The 19287-nt window shown below is 46.7% G+C and overlaps 1 protein-coding gene across 4 annotated transcripts in view; it reads right to left on the minus strand.

Annotated features, from left to right (window-relative positions):
* The window catches only part of CAMK1D (calcium/calmodulin dependent protein kinase ID), a 336799-nt gene that overhangs the window by 201508 nt on the left and 116004 nt on the right, over positions 1–19287 (minus strand). For 3 of the 4 annotated variants that reach the window (XM_016134431.2, XM_016134432.2, XM_036228185.1), the window contains exon 2: positions 10351–10482. In XM_016134431.2, coding sequence (XP_015989917.1) covers positions 10351–10482 — 132 coding nt within the window. Of the gene's footprint in view, positions 1–6350; positions 6769–10350; positions 10483–19287 lie in introns of those variants that run through there. The other variant, XM_036228183.1, reaches the window with a different exon arrangement.

Raw genomic sequence — 19287 nt, forward strand, 5'->3', positions numbered from 1 at the left:
AAATCAGCCTCTGCTCAGTCTCAGGATGACCCTGAGTCCCTCAAACCCACTCTGATGAGGAGGCAGCCCTCCCTTTGTTTCCAGAACATCCCAGAAAGGTGTAGAGAGGGCAGAGGATCAAACAGGGCCAAGAAGAACAGGAAGCAGGGCTCCAATCATCGACAGGCCTCCCTAGTCTGCAGCTGGGAAGGGGGAGTGAAAAGGTCTTCTTGGATTGTGGCTGCTCCCCAGAGTAGAGCTTGCCATGTTTTCCAGATTATTCCACAGCCTACAGCTGGCTCCCTCCTACAGTACCAGTACCTCTGAGAAGTGGTATCTCCATTCTATTGACAAGAAACTCACACAAGGACCAGTGTCATCAAACACACCTGAATGGGAATGAGCATCCTGATGGTTCACCTTTAACAGAGGCTCTGAATCAGACAGGCCTCTGAGCTCCTTTCTGGTGAATTCCAGAGAACGAGAGGCAGCTTGGGCAGAGCATGACAGCAATCACAACCCATAGCAACCCCGCATCCCCGGGAGAAGGCAGAGGGAGGAAAGAACAGCATGTCTAATTGAAATCACCAGGGGAATTTCAGAAACTAGATTCAATATTCCACCCTGGAACCTGGCCAAGTGACGTGGGCAGCCTTCACTCCCTGCCATACATACCACGGGTCTTACAAACATGAGGCACAGTTATTTTCTTGCCATCTCCTGAGGGACGCTGTACGGGAGAGCCAGCGTGGTAATGTGGAAAGAATTCTAAATTAGGAGGCTAGCAACCATGGTTCCGGCTACACGTCTGCTGAGTTAGCTCTGTGACCTTGGGCCGGTCACTCGACCTCTCTAGATAGGGTTCTTCAACTGGAAGTCAAGAGACTGGACCAAGATCTCTAAGCTCCTTCTCCTGTTCCAATGCTCTGTGACTCTAATGTCAGAAGAAGCAGACAGTGGGAGATATAAGGAGAGCAGCAGTCGTCATAGTTTTTTTCAGTAAGAAAAACAGTAAAACTGATATATTCTTGACAACTCTGCAGCTACACTGGGTCATGCCCTGCAGCTCCCTCTCCACCAGATGAGGGCCGGCCACCTCACTGCTGCTGCCACTGCTTCCCCGGCCAGCGGGGCTTCCCTGGGCTCCAAAAGGGCACCCCACAGGGAGGTAATACTGCTGTGATTGAGTTCTGGGAAGGCAGCTTCTCCCTGTTCCCACTGTGTGACCAGATGTCCCCGGTCACGTAATAATATGAACAGCAAACATCTGGAGAACCCACACTATGTGCCAGGCATCATTCTAAGTGCCTTGCATGCCCTGATTCTTTAATCCCTACGAAACTGTGAGGCACGCAGTTATATCGCCCCCTTTTTCCTGACAATGGAGGCGGTGTTGAAATAATTGGCCCAAGGCTGTCACATGGCTTTGAAGTGATGCAGTCAGATGAAAACTTAGGCAGGCTGGTTCTCAGGTCTTCCCCAATATGTTTACATGGCCTCTCTAATGGCACTGCAAGACAGACAGTTAGAGATTTATTCTTGCACCACTGATGGGCACTCCCTGCATGCGGCGCGCTCTGCCTACATCAAGACCATGTGGCCCTGTCTCCAAAGGACAAAACGGAGACACTGGGGTCCAGGGGCAATAAGTCACAGAGGAACACAGACCCGGGTCCGCCTTCCTACTGTGCTTGTCACTCCTTGCGAGCCCTCCGGAGATGTCGTGCACACAGCCCCGTTTCTCATTTGTAAAATGTGGATGATAACATCCACTTCACAGCTTTATTGTAAAGAGTGCGTAACACAATGCTCATGGAACCACCAGCTAGTCTCTAAATAACGACAAAGTGAGAATATCCGTATTTAAAAATCTCAAAGGACAGATAAAAAGTGCTCTAGATTTCCAGTGACTACGCTGGGACAAAAGACCGAATTCTGATTTTAGAGTTATCAGTCTATCGATGTAATTAATTGACTTCAATTAATCTATTGATAACTATTATCTGGTAAAACTGATTGCCATCTTTTTCTTACTATTTGCTGGGAGTCATAGGATTTCGGATTCCTACCAGTTTGATCTACAATGTCCCAAGTTCCAACAGAAGGGAAGGCTGGGTACCCTGAAAGGTAGGAAGTGAGACGCTTCTGCTGCTCCTCCAGCTCCATCACTCACTCCAACGACACTGTGCCTCAGTTTCTCCTTCCATAAAACAGAGACCACAGCTTCTGTTCGTACCTCTCCCATATCGATATTCTCAGCTCTTGGCATAGAACGACGAGAGTGGGAATGCCTAATATTTGCATAATTCCTAACACCTAAACATTTTAAACTTTTCACATGCCTTATTATTTATTTAGGTAAATTAGACAGCAGATTTTTGACAGCCATGAGGTCATATTTACTGAAGAAAGCAAAAAGAATTTTTTGCTCTTTAGGGGAAAGATATAAAAACCTGAAATGTATTTAAACCATGTGTATTTATATACATATGTGTATATGTACATATGTGAATATATGCATTGTGTATAACATATGCACATATATACGTGTGTGTGTATGTAGGACATCAGTTCTGTAGTCTTCAACGAGAATGAAAACACCAAATCTGTCACACTACCGTATCCGTTTATGGATATCCTTCCGGATGTTTGGATCCCCCAGTGACATCTACCACATGTCTCAATCATACAGTCAACACCATTTTAAAAATATTTATGAAAGAAAAATGTGAAACCTAAAAATGGATCCAATTTATCAAATTCCATGCGACTACTATTTTAGAAAGAACTTCTATAATCGTACAGTTCCTTAAAACTTCAGGCCAGTCACCTAAGATTCTGGCTTTACTTTTAAGCCAATTTGGAGGAAAAAGTCAGTTATGCAGCCTTAAAATGGCAACTGCTTAAACGACTCAAATAATAACCGTGGACCTTCAAGTATGTAAATGAAATTTATTCGCCAAATTACGTATAAACTCGATAATGAGTCATAAATAAAACTTCACTGAAATCATTTATCTACCCACATAAATAATGCCAAAACCATGTAGAAAACAGAACAGACACAACCTAAAGTTTACAAGAAAAGAAAGAGGATTCTTTGGTATATATTTATATCTTTTTCTGTCATTGCCAACCTGGTCCATCTCAGGACCCCCTATACTTAATCTTCCATGTTGTGTGATCCTCCAATCTAAGCTGTTCTGACTTTTTTAGCACTACTGGGCTACACGAAACACATACACTTCTGTTAGAATCATTTTGGTGGAATTTGTGTAAGCCATTAGCTAAGTAAGCTTACAGAAGGAGCGGAAAACATTTGCCATGATATATTATTGGAGGAATTTAAACCAACAGCTAATCCACACAAGGGCTGAACTCCCCAAGCGCATAGGCAGATTAGATGACAGAGAGAGAGAGAGAGCACACAGAATTAAACATGCAAATAACTGACACTCTTTTTAGAAGTGTGATAAAACACGCTGCTTCTTCAACAACTCTAAATATCTACAGGCACGTATATAGCATAAAAGGTGATAAGAACTGCCAGACTAGATTTAAGGGCTCTGTTGCCATAGGAGAATCATCTTCCCCTCACATCTGCCTCCTCTTCTAGAAGGCCCCATATTGGCAAGGGACCTGCCATCCTTGGAGTCACCAAAGCCAGAGAGAACTGGAAGTCAGCACAGGTTTCTTCTGTACTCTGGTGCCTCTTTACTTAGACAGTGTCTCCAACCTCCGTACTGTCACTTGATGGCTCCACCCATCCCTTGCCTCCATCCTCACCCTCAAGCCTGTAGTCCAGGACTGGATTCAGGAAACCCACATTCTCAGAAAGCAGAGTGAGGAGAAACAGAGGGAAACCTGGTACTGTGGGATCTCAGAGGGAAGGGCCCATCCTGGCGGGGACAACCAGGGAGAATCCAGTAGGAGGGAGCATCTTAAACTGAGGCTTAGCCCGCTGAAGCAGGAAGGAGAAGGCGGGAGAAGCAGAGGCCTGAATCATCTGTTCAGAAGTCGTCTGTTCTTTTCAGGGGAACAGACTGAAACACGGGGTGTGGGGGGAGGGAGGTAGTCACTAGATAGCAAGATCCAGTGGGGGCTTGCTCACAAAGGAGTCTGGAGTCCAGCAAGCGGCTGACTCTGTGCAGTTACGGTGGACAGGGTCAACATCGGACATGCATTTAAACTCTCATTTGCATCGCGTTTTGGAGCGAGGACTGAAGACAGGGAGACAAACCACCATCCCGTGAGAGCCATGCTTAACACGTGACTTGGGAAGCAGAAACCACAGGCAGCGGGAGGCCCCCGAGGTGGGTGGTTGCCAGCGAGAAAAACCCACACGCCCGCTCAAGCTAGTCTGAATATCCCAGCTTCACGGAAAGGGACACCACCGACTCTATTTGCCTCCCATTCTTGGAGTTCTGTAAGCAACGCTCAAGCAATTAATAGCACAAATAAAAAAATGCATGATTCTGAATCTCAAACCAAATCAAAAATGATCCTAGATTATCTTCTATGGACAAAGCATCATGAGAAGGCTGGCTGGGAAGCACCAAATGTGTCCTTTTCGGCTGTAAGGTTGGTTGGCATCAGACCAAATTTCACATATATACACACGCACGCTGTTAGAATGAAATAAACGAAGACCACGAAATAAAGATCTGAACAAAGCTGAGTTGACTGCCTGGGAGGGAGAAGCTCCTTGCCCTGGAGTCAGATCCGCAGGGCTCCCAGAAATAGAGGGACCTAGGTACAGAACTCGAAGGGGGGACGTCCAGCAAATCAGCAAGATTCGGAGCTCGGGTGTCTGGGAGGGCCACCGGGGAGTATCAGCTTATCTCTGTGATTTAAGGCTTTTGCATTAGAGCCTGATGTGAACAGGTCCCAGGAGGGGCTGTGGCGACTTTCCAGCATGCCTGGGGTCCTTCAGCAGATACGCCCACAGGTGCACGCTCCTACAAGCATGGCAAGATTGCGACTCCAATCACACGCCATAGAACAAATAACCACCGTTAAGTAACTTAGTGCATCTCTCAACTTAGTACATCCCTGTTTTACTTGAATCGCATGTTTGTTTGTTTTTCAAAATGAAGGGAACTTGCAGCAGGGGTTTTCCAAAGTAGCCAAAGGTTCTTGGATCATAGAGTATATACCTGCTTCCCTATTTTGTTACCTTATGGTTTTTAACCATTACTACTCAGACTTCCTGCCTGAGTCCTAATTCCAAAACTAGTTTTCCAGAGAAAAGGTCTGTCTACGTTAGAATGTCATCCTATAGAAACCAAATATCAGCTTTACCAGCTTAGCGATTTAGTCATTGGAAAAGTGATTCTGTTTGCCCTGAATAGATGAATTTCTATTGAAGTGTATGTTTCTCTAACACATACAATAAACTGGCACTCAGCAGTGATGATTTCAACGCGTGAACGGGGCCAGCCTGCCATCAGAACAAAGCCGCAGGAGCAAGCCACATCTAAACGAGTTAATCCACAGAGAAGTCTTTCTCTGACGGCTGTTACTTAATACAAAACCAGCTGTCCTCTCCTTCCAGGGCTCAAGCTGCCTTCCCTCCAGTCGTCTGCACCGAGGGAAGTGCGTCTGCTCCAAGAGACGCAGAGAACCCAGCTACCGCAAGGAGGGCCCCGGCCTCCGGAGCCCTGCTCTCGCCTGGTTTCATGCTGACTCACTCGCTGCCCCTCCAGAGGGTCCAGCCCCGCCGCACCCCTGCTACCCATCCTGACCTCGGCAGCAGGGAACGCTGGGCTGTCAGCAGCCCTGACCCCCTTCTGATAGTGTGCTTGGTGCCATGTCGTGCTGACCTGACCAACCCCAAAGAGCTAGGTTCTTAGGCTTGGACCCAGCCAATGGGGGTGCCTGCTCCCCACTGATGGGATGGTGGGCTTGGGTCAATTCCTCTCTCTGATAAAGCAGTTCAACCCCTCTTAATGGAGCGTCCCACTTAAAGAGAACATATCCGGTGTGTCCGTGTGCGTACACGCCTTTCCACTCTCCTGGACACTGGAAGAGCAGCTCCGCCCCGGAGGCGACACCGGGGGGCGTGGGCCCTGGAGCAGCTGTTCTCGGGCCGAGCTGGCTGTGTGTCAGCATCACTGGGGAAGGGGGTGCTTGGTAAAATTACGGATGCCCGCTGTCACCTCCATTTCTACCTCAACTGGTCTAGAATGAGGCCTGGGCCTCAGGATGGTCTGAAAAGCATCCCAGGTGATTTTAACATGCAACTAGGGCTGAAAACTACTGCCTTAGAGAGAAGGAGGCAAACTCTCTGGTGTACCCAGATGGAGAACACACAATTTAAAAACAATTCCTACCCAGGCCCTTCCCCAGCCAGGAAAACCTCCGCAGCCTACCAAGCCCGCAGAACCGCACGTCGAATTCCAGTGCCTCGTTTCATTCAGACGGCGCCTCTTTAACCAGTCTCAGCTCCGGTGTCCCCAACTATTAGGCAAAGGGCTACTCCAGTTCATTTGTTTTACTTCTCTTGTCTCCCATCTTCTGGCTTTCTACATCTCCTGCTCTCTTGATCCTCGTGTAAATGCGAACTGTTTATATATTTGCCTTACTACTTCTCCAAAAATGCTTTCTGTGTTGACTTGAAATTGGACTCGGGTAGTGTCTGCCCTCTACACAAATAACAGCGCAGACACTAAGAGCTCTATAATTGAACCAGGATACGTAGTGCTGACGATGTGGTCTCCCCTAATGCATAAAATACTGCATTCCTGGGGCTGCAGCTGACCACGCTGCTGGGGACCGCCTGTGCTGAGTCACACAGACCCCGCCCCCCGCCCCCCCCCCCACGCCAGGGTCAGACCCGCACCTCTCTGCTACAGCGCTCCGCCCTCCCTCCACTTCTTATTTCCTCCAAGCTTGGTTTAGCATCTACTTCACAAGTGGAAGACTCATTTCGGAGCTCTTTTCAGAGCAAGTATAAAGACACCCCCTAAGGATATATTAGCTATATTGCTTTAGTCCAACAAAATACATAAATCTCTCACCCTACAATCAATTCAGCACGTAGGATGCAAACAGTCTCTCAGATGGGCCTATCTGGATGAAAAATAGTGTGACAGTGTGGAAAATACAAATGACAGGAGTATATGGCAGCACACGGAATAAATCAGGTCTCTTTGCGACCCTATCTACAATGATCTAGTTATGGGAAGTACCAAAAGATATCTCTTTTGTATGGATTTGAGAAAACGTTAACATCTAGCAAGCCTAGATCACAGCTGAGTTCCCGAACTCCAGAGTCAACTGGCCCCCTCCATCCCGAGGACCCTGAGACTCAGCATGTCTGCATCAGAACGCATGACCGGCTCTCCTGTATTTTTTATCTCAGTTAATGAGATTATTATCCCCCAGTTATCTGATCAGAAACCGCATAGTTATCCTGCAATCCTATTTCCTCTCAACCCTCCTCACCCCTTCCGCAGCCCTAAGTCCTGGAGATGCCATTTCCTGCGCATGCTCATATTTGTCTTTCACACCCACAGCTCCTGTTTTAATGTGCTGCTCCCTAGACTTCCCCGGAGACCCCCTAACTGCTCCACCTGTACTGAGTCTTAGCCCCTCCGATATATCCTTCTAAATTCTACCACAATAACTTTTGGGAAACAATTCTTATCATGTTGCTCTCTCACTCAAACCCTTCAGTGGCTCCCTTTACTGTCTACAGCAAAGGTCCCCAACCTTTTTGGCACCAGGGACTGGTGCTCCCGTGAGAATCTGATGCCTGATGACCTGAGGCAGGGCTGAGGCAGTGATGTTAGCACTGGGGAGCAGCTGCAAATACAGATGAAGCTTCGCTTGCTTGCCTGCCGCTCACCTCCTGCTGTGCAGCCTGGTTCCTAACAGGTAACAAACAGTCCATGGCCTGGGGGTTGGGGACCCCGGTCTACAGCACAACATTCACGTTCCAAAGTGGGGTATACGATCCCCACAACCTCTCCAGCCTCAGGTCTCCTGTGCCTCACCTTGAACCCTCCGCCCAGCTCCGATGAGCTACTTGGGGTTTCCGGCACACCAGCCGCCCTCCCATCTCCTTGCCGCGCCACCTGGCTGCTCCTTCAGTTCAACGTCCCTCTGCCTTGCTGCCCCAGCCACATATTCTCAGCATCTGGATCCATGTCTTCCACAACATCTCACTCCTCGCCCTAAAGGGAAAGCTGGCCGGCCCTGCCCTCCGGCCCTGTGAGTTCATGGAGGGCAAGAACTGTAGCTGATCTTTCAAACCTCAGTGCCCAGAAGTGCTGCCTGATGCATAGAAATTTAATAACTATTGGTTCAATGAATAAATGTTTCAATGACAGCATTCTAATGGTGGTTCCAAAACTACTTCCTTCACAACTCAGATACTTTGCTTTGGGCTGCTTATGATGTGGAATTGCCTCTTATTCCACTTGTAAGTCGTTCGCAGAGGACCAAAAAAAAAATCAGTCCAGGAGATATATCACCTTCTCACCCCCTGAGAAATCATTCCTTTGTTCTTTATTCCTGAAGGAAGGGCCATGCTTTATGGCATTCCACCAGCTGACAGTGTGAACTATCCGAATGAGTGGCTCTCAGTCCCTGGCCCTCCCCATTTTAGACGCCCTCTCGCTGGAAGCAGCATGGAGTAGAGACACTGATCGAAGCAGAGCGACCGTGATGTAAACAGAGATGGCGTATACAGTCTACCTCTGCGGCCCCTGCCCGTGCAGCTGGACGATACCACTGAGAATAAAAACGGACTTTCCCGGCTTTGTGGCTTCTCAGCCCATGAGGGAGTCACATAAAAATAAAGGCGGCATCTCGATTCAGCAGCGGGCGGCCCCTGTGCCCAAGAAAGGCACGACCTCTGGAAATCTCGCTCTGGGCCCACTCATTGAAAAATGAGCAATTTAAGTAAATGTTTCATTAACATAGTGTTTTCCTGCTCGATGCTCAAGTGGAGTAATTTGTTCTCCCCAATTCTCTTCCATGGACTCATTTCATGAGATCCTCCACAGGACAAGCTGAAACTCTGTGGGTCCCTAATAGACAATCCGGGAAACATAGAAACCATCCAAACAACCACACAAATAAGCAAAACCCTTATGCTGAAGAGCTGTCCAGACCCATCTGTTCTGGAACACACATCACATACGCTACAGAACAGGACGGTCTCTGCGGGCCCCCGCGGTGAGCCGGGTCTGTGCTGGTGGCAGCCAAGCATCACTGAGCGGGCACTGCTGGTCCCCGAGACACAAGGGGGGGGGGGTTATACAAGAAGAACGTGGGGGGTGACATTTATTTTGTTTTGAGGCCCTACAAGGCTTGTTCCCATTCTGTTTCGCTTATCTGGACAGGATTCTTGTTCTGTGCTGGTTCCAAACCCCAAAAATTTCAAGGATATTTCTAACATCTTTTATTAATAGAAGCTCTTAAAAATTCATAGCACAATGCTCAGATACACTCCAAACAGCAAAAGCAGGTACCAAATAAGGATTTATTCCCCCAAACCTTGTGAGGCGTGGAGGAATGGCTAGACTGTGGCAGGCGCCTCACTAATGAGAGGTCATGTTTTGGGAGGGCCCAGCCACACCCGAGCGGTGGGTTCTGTGCATGCCACTGTAATGGAGGTGAGGTTTTTGTTTCTTCTCTTCCACATGGGAAACATAAATAAAACCCGATGAAGAGGTGACACATTTCCACAGTGGACTCCGTGGAACGTGCTGGGCGCCAGGTGCTGTGTGTGGCGGGGCGTGGGAGACCCAGCAGAGTGTGGAGTAACACTGGAGGGGCTGGCCTGCCCGGTCACATGCGAGCTGCGAGGCGCCGGACGAGTGGCTTTATTCTCTGAGCTTCATCTCCTAATTATAAAACGAAGCAACAACGACAACAGCAACAACGACAACAGCAACAACACCAGTAGCCGTGGCGGTGGCGGCCACCCTTCACAGGGCACTCGCCATGTGGCAGGTGCTGTGGACAGTGCTTTACAAACACTCGTCAAGCACCATCGCACTTAATCCTGAGACTATGTGTAGGGAGAGGTTATTAACTGCAGTTTACGGAGCAGGCTCAGAGCTCAGGAACCGGCCCAAGGTCCCCCAGCTGGAGTGAGGATCCGGGTCTCAGTTAGAAACCAAGTCAGCTTGACTGCCGAGATCTCTGGAAAGAATAGCTACCTCAAATGACAGCTACGAATGTCACAAGGCACAGTGCACGCAGAGGAAAAGCGCTCTGAACGCTCTGGGCGTCACTCGCCATTCCCAGAGCGCCCTGCGGCCCGCTGCCCCACGTGGCGGCCCGCGGCCTTCTCCCTCCCTCGGATTACAGACCCGACCATCCCAAAGCAGTTGGGGAAGGAGGCCGTGGGGCACTTACTTCCTCAGGACGGCTATCTCGTTCTCTATGCTGCTCTCCTTGCCCTTCAGCGCCTTCTTAGGGATGCACTTGACGGCAAAGAGCTTGCCGGTCGCCTTCTCTTCTGCTAGGACCACTTCAGAAAACGCCCCGCTGTGAAGAAAGAGGGAGGAAGAGAAGCAGTTTAGACTCAGGACTTTGGGGTTCCACAGCGGCTCCTCTAAATCCCACTGCCGAAGTGTGAGCAACAGTAACAATGCAAATAACGGCCAGTGTTACTGTTACTTTTTTTTTTATCCAGCATCACACGCAACCGAAATTCTTTATGCAAAAATGTACATACATGCAAATGTGCCCTCTTGCAAAGGGACAGGTCTATGCGCACATGGTTTGGCCATGTCTCAGGGCCACCTGCCACCCTGTGGAACAACTTTGTCAGTCACTTGGGAGCAAACAAGGAGGCTCCCGGCAAGGTTCCTGCAGAGAAAGATCGTGTCCATCTGAAGCTGTCAGCATCCCCACCCCAAGGAGACAAGAAATCACACTAATATCTGTAGACTCCTCACAGGCCCTTTCATCCTGAGAAAATTTCAGAGCAGTTTACACACATTTAATTAATTCTCGCAGATAGGTAAGGATGTAATTAAAATGTGAGTTGGTGCAGCACGTGGTATTGACAGAGGGTTAATTAATTGATAGGGGTATGCAAGCCTTTAATAAGCAGCTTGTTTCTTTTTTAAACTAACCAAATAAACAAAACACATCACGCTCTAAGCCGGGGAGACTTTTCTGCCAGAAAATATAAATTTAACTCTGCGAGGACAGAGCGGCAAACTGAATGTGTAACCAGAATATTTGGGGCCAGAAAGCCCATTTCTCCAAAGAGGTCCCCTGTGGTCAGGGAGCTCCAGGGCCTCAGGGGCCACCTTGTCCCCTCTCCGAGACCGCCTGTATTTGCCAGCAGGCAGGGCCCGGGTGCCACACCTGGGCTGGGGACAGGACAACCCCCACCTCGTTGCCCATCCCGGATCTCGGTAATTGGATCTGCCGTGTGGGCCAAGGAAAACCACGACCCACTGAGTCATCCTCCACCCTAGACTTTCGGGAGCAGCCTTCCCTTCATCCTGTTCTTCGCCCTCCCCCTAGAAAATCTGTTGCTTTCAGTTTCCACCGCCTACCTCCTCATGGCCCCCTAACCTTCATGGAAGTTTTCATCTCTCTCATGTGCAAATCTCATCTTTCTAGCTGCCCACTCGGGCTTTCTAGCTGAATCTCCCGAGCAGCCTCTCAAGAGCACCATAACCAAAGTCAGAAACAGTTTCTTCATCCTGAAACTTCTCTCCTCTATCCTCTCTCGTGTCCACTGACCCAGCAATGCAGCCTAGTACTCCACTTCACTCCTTTCCCTTCTCATGTCCATCGACATGTATCCTCGGGCCTCCTGTGAAAAGACTCTCAGAAGGCCACCTGTTCCATCCCTGCGGCGCTGCCCCGGGACTCTCTCCTGGCCTCCGCGCCCCCAGCAAGCTCACCTCCCACCCGCGATCTCCTACCTGACGCTGGATTACTTTTCTACAGCAAAGATCTGATTATGCCACTACCCTACCTAAAACATGGAGGTTTCACATCTACACAGAATAAAGTTTGAACTTCTCTGCAAGTTATCCATGGCATTCAAAGCACTTCGCAACCTGACCCCGTTTCTGTGGGCTCATCTGCCACAGAGGACACCTGCCCAACACAAACACAGCCCACCGTACACACACCTCCACTGAACCACCACGGTCAGCGGTCAGCTTCCCGAACACCCCCATCCCCCTCCACACTGCTGGCTTCGGTTTAAGTCCTGCCCACGTTCTCCCCGAGCCCCCATCCTTGAACGCTATTCCTTTTTCTTTCTGTTTGGCACATTTCCATTTATATTTTAAATGGCCCCGCTGGTATATTTCCTTCTCTTTGAAGTCTTCTCAATTGCCTCCCGCTCAGACAGAACGAGGCCCATTCGGAAGCCTGCATGCCTGGCTTACGCCTGTGTGACCCCACTTACACAGTCTATTGTGGTCCTTTATGCGCTTGCCTGCATGAGAGCGCGGGTCCTAAATCACTCTTTTTTGTACCTCCATACCTAACAATTCTCATACCAATTGGCGCCCTGGGCAGCTTTGATGATGGCCATTATGTGGGGCTCTCCTCTGACCCTCTGTCTAGCTTTCCACATTTCCCCTGCACTGCAGGTCTGCAAAAATAAATGATAAACAGTGGTCCTCCTTTATATAAGGCTTCGTTCTCCATGGTTCCAGTTGCCCATAGCCATCCTACTGGATGGTCATCCTATTGGGTGCCAATCTTAGCTGGTAAAAAGATTAAATCTGTGGATTTTATGATATGATGTTTCTCCCCATAGACCTTCATCCTCATTAAATAAGCAAAATTTGGTAGGAAAGAGGAGAGGTCAGATTTTTATATAGACTAGAAAATACATAATCACGGGGGAAATAAAATTCCAGTGTTTTGAAAATTACATTTTTTTCAAGTTGTGACATGATATTTGATTTAAAAAAAAAACAAAACTATTATTCTATTTTTAAAAACATATCAAGTTTCCATCTAAATTAAATCTCTATGACAAATTACCGAAAAGGTCAAACAAAAAGTTATTCTTGAAATGCTAAATATTTTCTTCGGCTCCTGAAGATAAGCTGTACAAATTAAGGAAGTTGAATCTTTCCCCTTTTTCTTCTACATTTCAAAGAAGATCAAATCATTACCTGGAGGCAGCCGACTCTGATTGGAAGCCAGATACCCAGGAGGAAATAAATAATCTTTTGAGAGAATTTTTAAGACTTGAGGGACATGGTCACATTTTCTACATTGACTAAAGAATCCTACACAGCTACTTTTCAACTTCATAAATTAGGGCTCTGGAGCGAAGCCGTTTTGTTCTGCTTTATCTAGTCTGCTTTCAGCAGAGAATCCCGGCATGGTACTGGTGGACTGCCCGGGCCATAAAGCCCACCCTGGGGGTATCACGTGCGCAGCCCTCTATGAGTGAAATGATCCCCCTTCGACTGACCGATGGGAGGACAGAAAAGAAGTGGCTGTACTCCGGGAATTCCTCATGTTTCCTCGTTTCCTGAGCGACCAGAAGAAAACCCATGTGCCACGGCTAAAAACAGATATTTAAGGGCTTGGGAACCAAAGATAGACACTTACCTTCTAGCTGCTAAAAAATTCCTAGAGCTATTCGCCTCACCTCCAGATCTGCTACAGTACAGAGAGATCAGAACTCAGAGCTAAGCCAAGCCCAGAGATGTTGGCTAACCCACCTACTACACTATCAATTATCATCATAAAAACATAGATAAGAATCTATGGATTCTGCTTTCCCGATTTCTAATTATCTTTAACCTGAAGTTGTTAAAAAATATACATATCAGGTCATACCTGAGTAGTACATGAGTGGGCTCCTCTAGGTGCACATAATTTAAAAATACATTATTTTTTCACATTAGGGCAATTTAACCACAAAACAGACAAACACTTGGCCTCCAACAACCTACTGTGACTTGTAGACATTTTAGGTGCTCCAAAATGTCCATCCAGTTGAACTAGCAAGACCTTAAAAAGATACTTCTCATTTTTCTCAAGAATTAGGAATTCCAGAGCTGTCTTTTTGATTCACGACAGCACACTAAACCAATCGCTCGGTAAGATTATATCCATCCCAAATTAGACCAAGAAATCATCAGATGGTGCCGAAATGATCTGCCCTATTAGCTTACAGTCAGCTATTACTAGATCATTGCCTTTTCGAGTTTTTCAGTCATTCTGTAAACAAATCAGATTGACTGTGTTATTAATTTTATTAACGGCATTGCCTCTAGTCTACTGCCATTGCTATACTGTGCAACTGGGCTGACAGACATCACCTCCAGTTCCTGGGCCATAAATCAAAATGTTCTTTTCCACTAAGCATACTATTTTCCTCAGTGGCAGGCCAGGACAATATTAAGGGCTGGTGGGGAAAAAAATGGAAAAAACCTAGAGTGAAAAATGGAGTTGGTGATAGTTGGCTTTAGACAATAAAAAAATAGACTGGTGTCTTTCAGACCTATTGTTGCAGAGCAGAATCAATTCTTAAAAGAGGAGAGCCTGTATGCTAACCCCAGCAATAGTGTCTTATTGACCCTAGAGAATCCGAATGGAGAGTAGCAATAGTGGAGTCAGCTGGCCTCGGTGTCTGAGCAAATCCCCAGGCAGAAACTGGGCAATTTTAGAAGTGGAATTAACTCTTTTTGCCGAATTTTTTTCAGTTTAAAATCTTGACTAATTCACCTACCACTACTGGTGTCTTGTAGTGTTAATTCGGCCAACTGACCTAAAGAGAGCCGTGCCCAATCCAGAAAATAATGCTCTGCCAAGCAAATGAAGCAAAAAGAAAACCCCTGCTTTCACATGCTTCAAGAACAAATATGTGGGCATGGAAATTGATGTCCCATTTAAATTTAACATCTGTTCATGAGAGTGTGTCTTCTAAAACCTTCTACTTGGAAATTACAGAAATTACATAGTAAGCCATATGTTCATTCATATGAATGCTTAAACTAAAAGTTTTAAATTTTCATTTCTTAAAAATGACTTGAAACTCAGGCTCTTATTAATTTAGATGCATGCCCCACTGACCGGTTCAAAACAGAGACATATCCTTAACTTTAGTAAGTTATACATTGGAATAGAGAGTCCTGCTGAAAGTAGCTATTCTTTTTCACTCAAAAATCCCATTTTCCTCTTCGACTGGTAAATTCCACAATAACTAGCAACCTCCCATAAAAACTTCAAGAACCATGACAAGATGTGCTTAAATAGCTATACAATTAGCCTGCTTTTTGCCCAATTCTCATTCCGACTACATCCCTACATCTAACACCACTGGAGCAGGTTTGGGTGATGACAATCCCTGTCGCACGGAGAGGCTTCAGAGCTCCAGCTCGGTCATTGCATGTGACATCCTGGGCTTCTTAAGATTTTTATGTGGCACTGAATCTTCACTGCTAATTGCTTCACTGATCCAAATGCAGAAGACAAATAAATTCCAAATGAATGCATACTGTCACATTTTCAAGGACAGGCTTCATCTGCTAACGCAACTCTTTCCCCTCCACTTCTCTGACGAGGCCCCATATTCTATCCTACCTCTACTCTTCTCCAGTCACTCGGGAAAGGCCGCCAGGGCACCCCGGCGAGTCAGTCCCTTTTTCCTAGCGCCCCAACAGGGAGCCTTGATGGAAGCCTGTTTTTTGGAGGTGGTGACAGGAAAAATGATTCAGTTCTAGGATTACAAAGTCTCCTTGTGGCCACGGCTAAAAGGCTAGTTACACTAACGGGCACATGAAGTGTCCCTGTGGGGCACACACGCATTTGTCGCAGGGGCGTATTTTACTTGGACGATGGAGGTAATAACTTAGATGCAACTAGGAATCCCAGGATATTCCGCAGCTTTCTTCATCAGCTGTGCTGGCCGCTGCGATGGCGCCTCTCACAGCGGTCTTCGCAGGTTCCTGACTCCTCCCTACACTGGAGGCCCTCATTAAGGATCACGCTCCGCTTTCTCACTCCCAGCCCTTATGGCGGACCCTCAGCCCTCAGGTCCCTTTCTCCTGTGACTGCTACGGAGATCCAATGTCCTTCTAATGCCAAATGCACCGCTTTTGGAGAGGCTGATGGGTAGATGTTTCTGATCCTGCCAGCTGGCCGCCCACTCACTGGGAGCCCCTGGAGGGCTCTTAGTTTAAGCTCTCTTTTAAGCTTGTTCTAATTCTTGTTCAGGGCAGATGTAGCAACAGGTAACTTTAAAGAAAATGCTTTTAAGCTCCACGTCAACCAAACTCACATGTCAACATACTCTTTAATTAGTCTCGCAAGCTCCCTCATAAAAAAAAAATAGAGTCACTATTGGTATAATAATTACTACATTAAAGGGACATTTTGCTGTATCTACATCAAGAAAACAGAAAGGCTATCATGATCTAGTAAAAAAAAAAAAACATCAATGAAAGTTTGAAATAGCAGAACACTGGAAATACCCTAAACATATATCAGTAGAGGACTAATTAAGTGAATTACAATCTAAAAATGCAATGGATAACAATGCAGCCATTTAATATAATCAAGTAGATTTATGTGTGCTAATACAGAATTACCCAAGCTATATTAAGTGTAAAAATAAAGGTGCAGAGCAAAGTTCCTTTTGGTGTTCTGACTTGCATCACACACACACACACACACACACACACACATACACCCATCCTTGGAAAGACTAAGAAGCAAGTAACACTGCAACACTGCCTGAGAATGAAGTCAGTTGGGGAATTTTATTTTTACCCATAGTTTCTATGTCACAGTGTTTTTCCCATTAAAAGTTATTTAATGAAGTGAAGAACTTAGAAAACGAGAGAATAATCGATAATCATCTATACAAAATGATCATCCAGTTCATTAAAGCCTGTTCTAGATGTTCAAGTTGTACTAAGCAACTAGCTATATCCGATTGATGAACTGTCGGTAAGATTCCCATTAGACAGCAGAGTTCACCCCATTTGCTGGCTAACCCGTCTAGACAGGACTGGTGTGACCTGGTGGCCCAGCCCCCTCAACTTGGTTCACAAGTAGTCTGGACACCTTCACCAATGAAGAAACTAAAAAACTTTCTGATGAAAAGCTTTTCTTCATAGAGACCCTTCATACGTAACACCAGGGAAGTCATTCGTGGGGAAGTGGGATCTTGAAATGCAAGGATGAGTATGTGTCATCGGACAAGAACAACAGGGAAGATGGAGGGACGTCAAGAAAGCTAAGGCGACAAAAGCAGAATCCGCTCCAGAGCCGGGTCCCGTCTGCGCAGGGGTCTGATACACACGTGAGGGGAGGATGGCGGTGCCTGACCATGCAGCGCTCAGTGCTGAGCTCACAGCGTGTGGGAACACCTGTGCACGCGCACCTGTGTGAAACTATGAACCATATCTTTACATTCACTACACTGCAGAATCCTGGGGCGGACAGAACGACAGCCCCAGTCGCCAGAACCTGTGAATGTGCGTCTACATGGCAAAAGGGACTTTGCGGCTGTGATTAGGTGAAGGGTCTTGGTATGGGAGAGCATCCTGGATGATTCGGGTGGGCCCAAAGTAATCACATGGGTCCTTGTAAGAGGGAGGCAGCACGGCCAGAGTCGGAGGACATGGGATGCTGGAAGCACTGGCCAGTGCGACGCCATCAGGGGACCCCAAGGAAGGCAGGCAGCAAAGAACAGTTCCTCCCCTAGAGCCTCCAGAAGGAACACAGCCCTGCAGACACCTTCATTTTAGCCTTGAAGACTCACTTCTGGACTTTTGACCGAAGCTGTAAGATAATAAACTTGTGCTGTCTTAATCCACCAGGCACACAGCAGCACGAGTAAACCAGTACAGATCTGTAATATTAGTATTTATCCCTGTCTTACAGGTTCAAGAACTTGTCCAAACCTCAAAGCCAGTGCCGGAAGATGCTGAGATTCAAACCCGAGTGTGAGGGGCTGACGCAATGCTGACCACGGAAAAGTGGCTTGGGACCACGCCATGCTGTTGCACACATCATTAGGAGGAAGGCTGTCACTTAGTGCAGCAGGTGGTAAGAAGGGATGAGATTCTGAACGAATGAGGGAAATGAACAGAGCTGATTATTATGTGGGATTCTCAATCCAATCAAACATGCCACGGGGCCTCTACGTACGTCGGTTTGAACAGAGACAGGTAAGTGTGCTCCCTGACACAGAGACACAGCTTTGCCATGCAGGAAACTCATTTATGGCAAATGGTTTTCCTACTTACGCTACCCAGTAACATAAAACATACTTTCTGTATTTTCACCTTGAAAATTTCCTCCTTCCTTTTTACGCTGGTGGTTGCTTCGTGACTGGCTGCGTCTCCTGGTGCTAACCAGGTGGGATGCCCTGCCCATCTTTTCATTGCTGAGCCACACTCTGGACTCTTCCACAGAAGCTGGTCATGTGATTATTCTGCGCCTCCTTATCTTTACAGAGAATGATTCCTTTCCCCAGGATGACATGTTATTGGCAAAGGATGAATCTTCTTTACCCTAGATAATCATCTCCATCATCACCATCATCTATTGGGCTGATTAAAGCCTTATTATAAGCTAATTTTAAAAATATTTGCCAAAAAAAAATCAAAAAATCAAAATCATTCTGTTAAATGAAGAGATCATTTTTAAAAATTGTCACCCATTTTCTAATTCTACCAATAATCCTGAGTGACAATATTATTCCCATTTTACAACTGAGAAAACTGCAGTTCGAAGACGTTAAAAATTTTACTAACAAAGTAATCAACTGATATTATGGCCCTAGTTTGATGCCCCAGTCATGCCTTTCTATTTTTAAATGATACCACCTCTCTAGGTATAGTTAATTCTTTAATGCAGGAAGAGTAAGGAGAGTGGATGGAGGGCAAAGGTTTTCTCCTCCTGTATTCCCTCTGCTCCTCCAACCACAACTGTCCAAATCCTCACCCAAACTGTGTCAACAGCAATCTGAGCTAAGAAGGGTGAATTCACTAAAGCTGTCCTAACCAGAGAACCCATGAATGGCGCCCCAATAACGTGTGTGAGCTTCCTTCTGAGTTTCTGACAGTGTTTGCCCACTTCAATCTCAAAGGCTGAAGACAGAAGGTCCTCTTTCTTCCTCCTTCCGAAACCCACATCCTCCATTACAGGAGAGTAGAAGAATTTTTCATTTGGACTTTCTGTTTGTGTTCCTAAGCCATTCCGTATGAGGGCTCCAATTTGGGCTTTATACCTGAAATTACTGCCTTTGTACCTGAAAAATCCACATAATAATCTTCATTCTTTTCAAAAGTATGAAACTCAATAGACTCAAGACTGACCTTTTGACACCCCACTTGC

This window comes from Rousettus aegyptiacus, unplaced genomic scaffold, assembly GCF_014176215.1.
Source record: "Rousettus aegyptiacus isolate mRouAeg1 unplaced genomic scaffold, mRouAeg1.p scaffold_m13_p_10, whole genome shotgun sequence".
NCBI classification, from domain to species: Eukaryota; Metazoa; Chordata; class Mammalia; order Chiroptera; family Pteropodidae; genus Rousettus; species Rousettus aegyptiacus.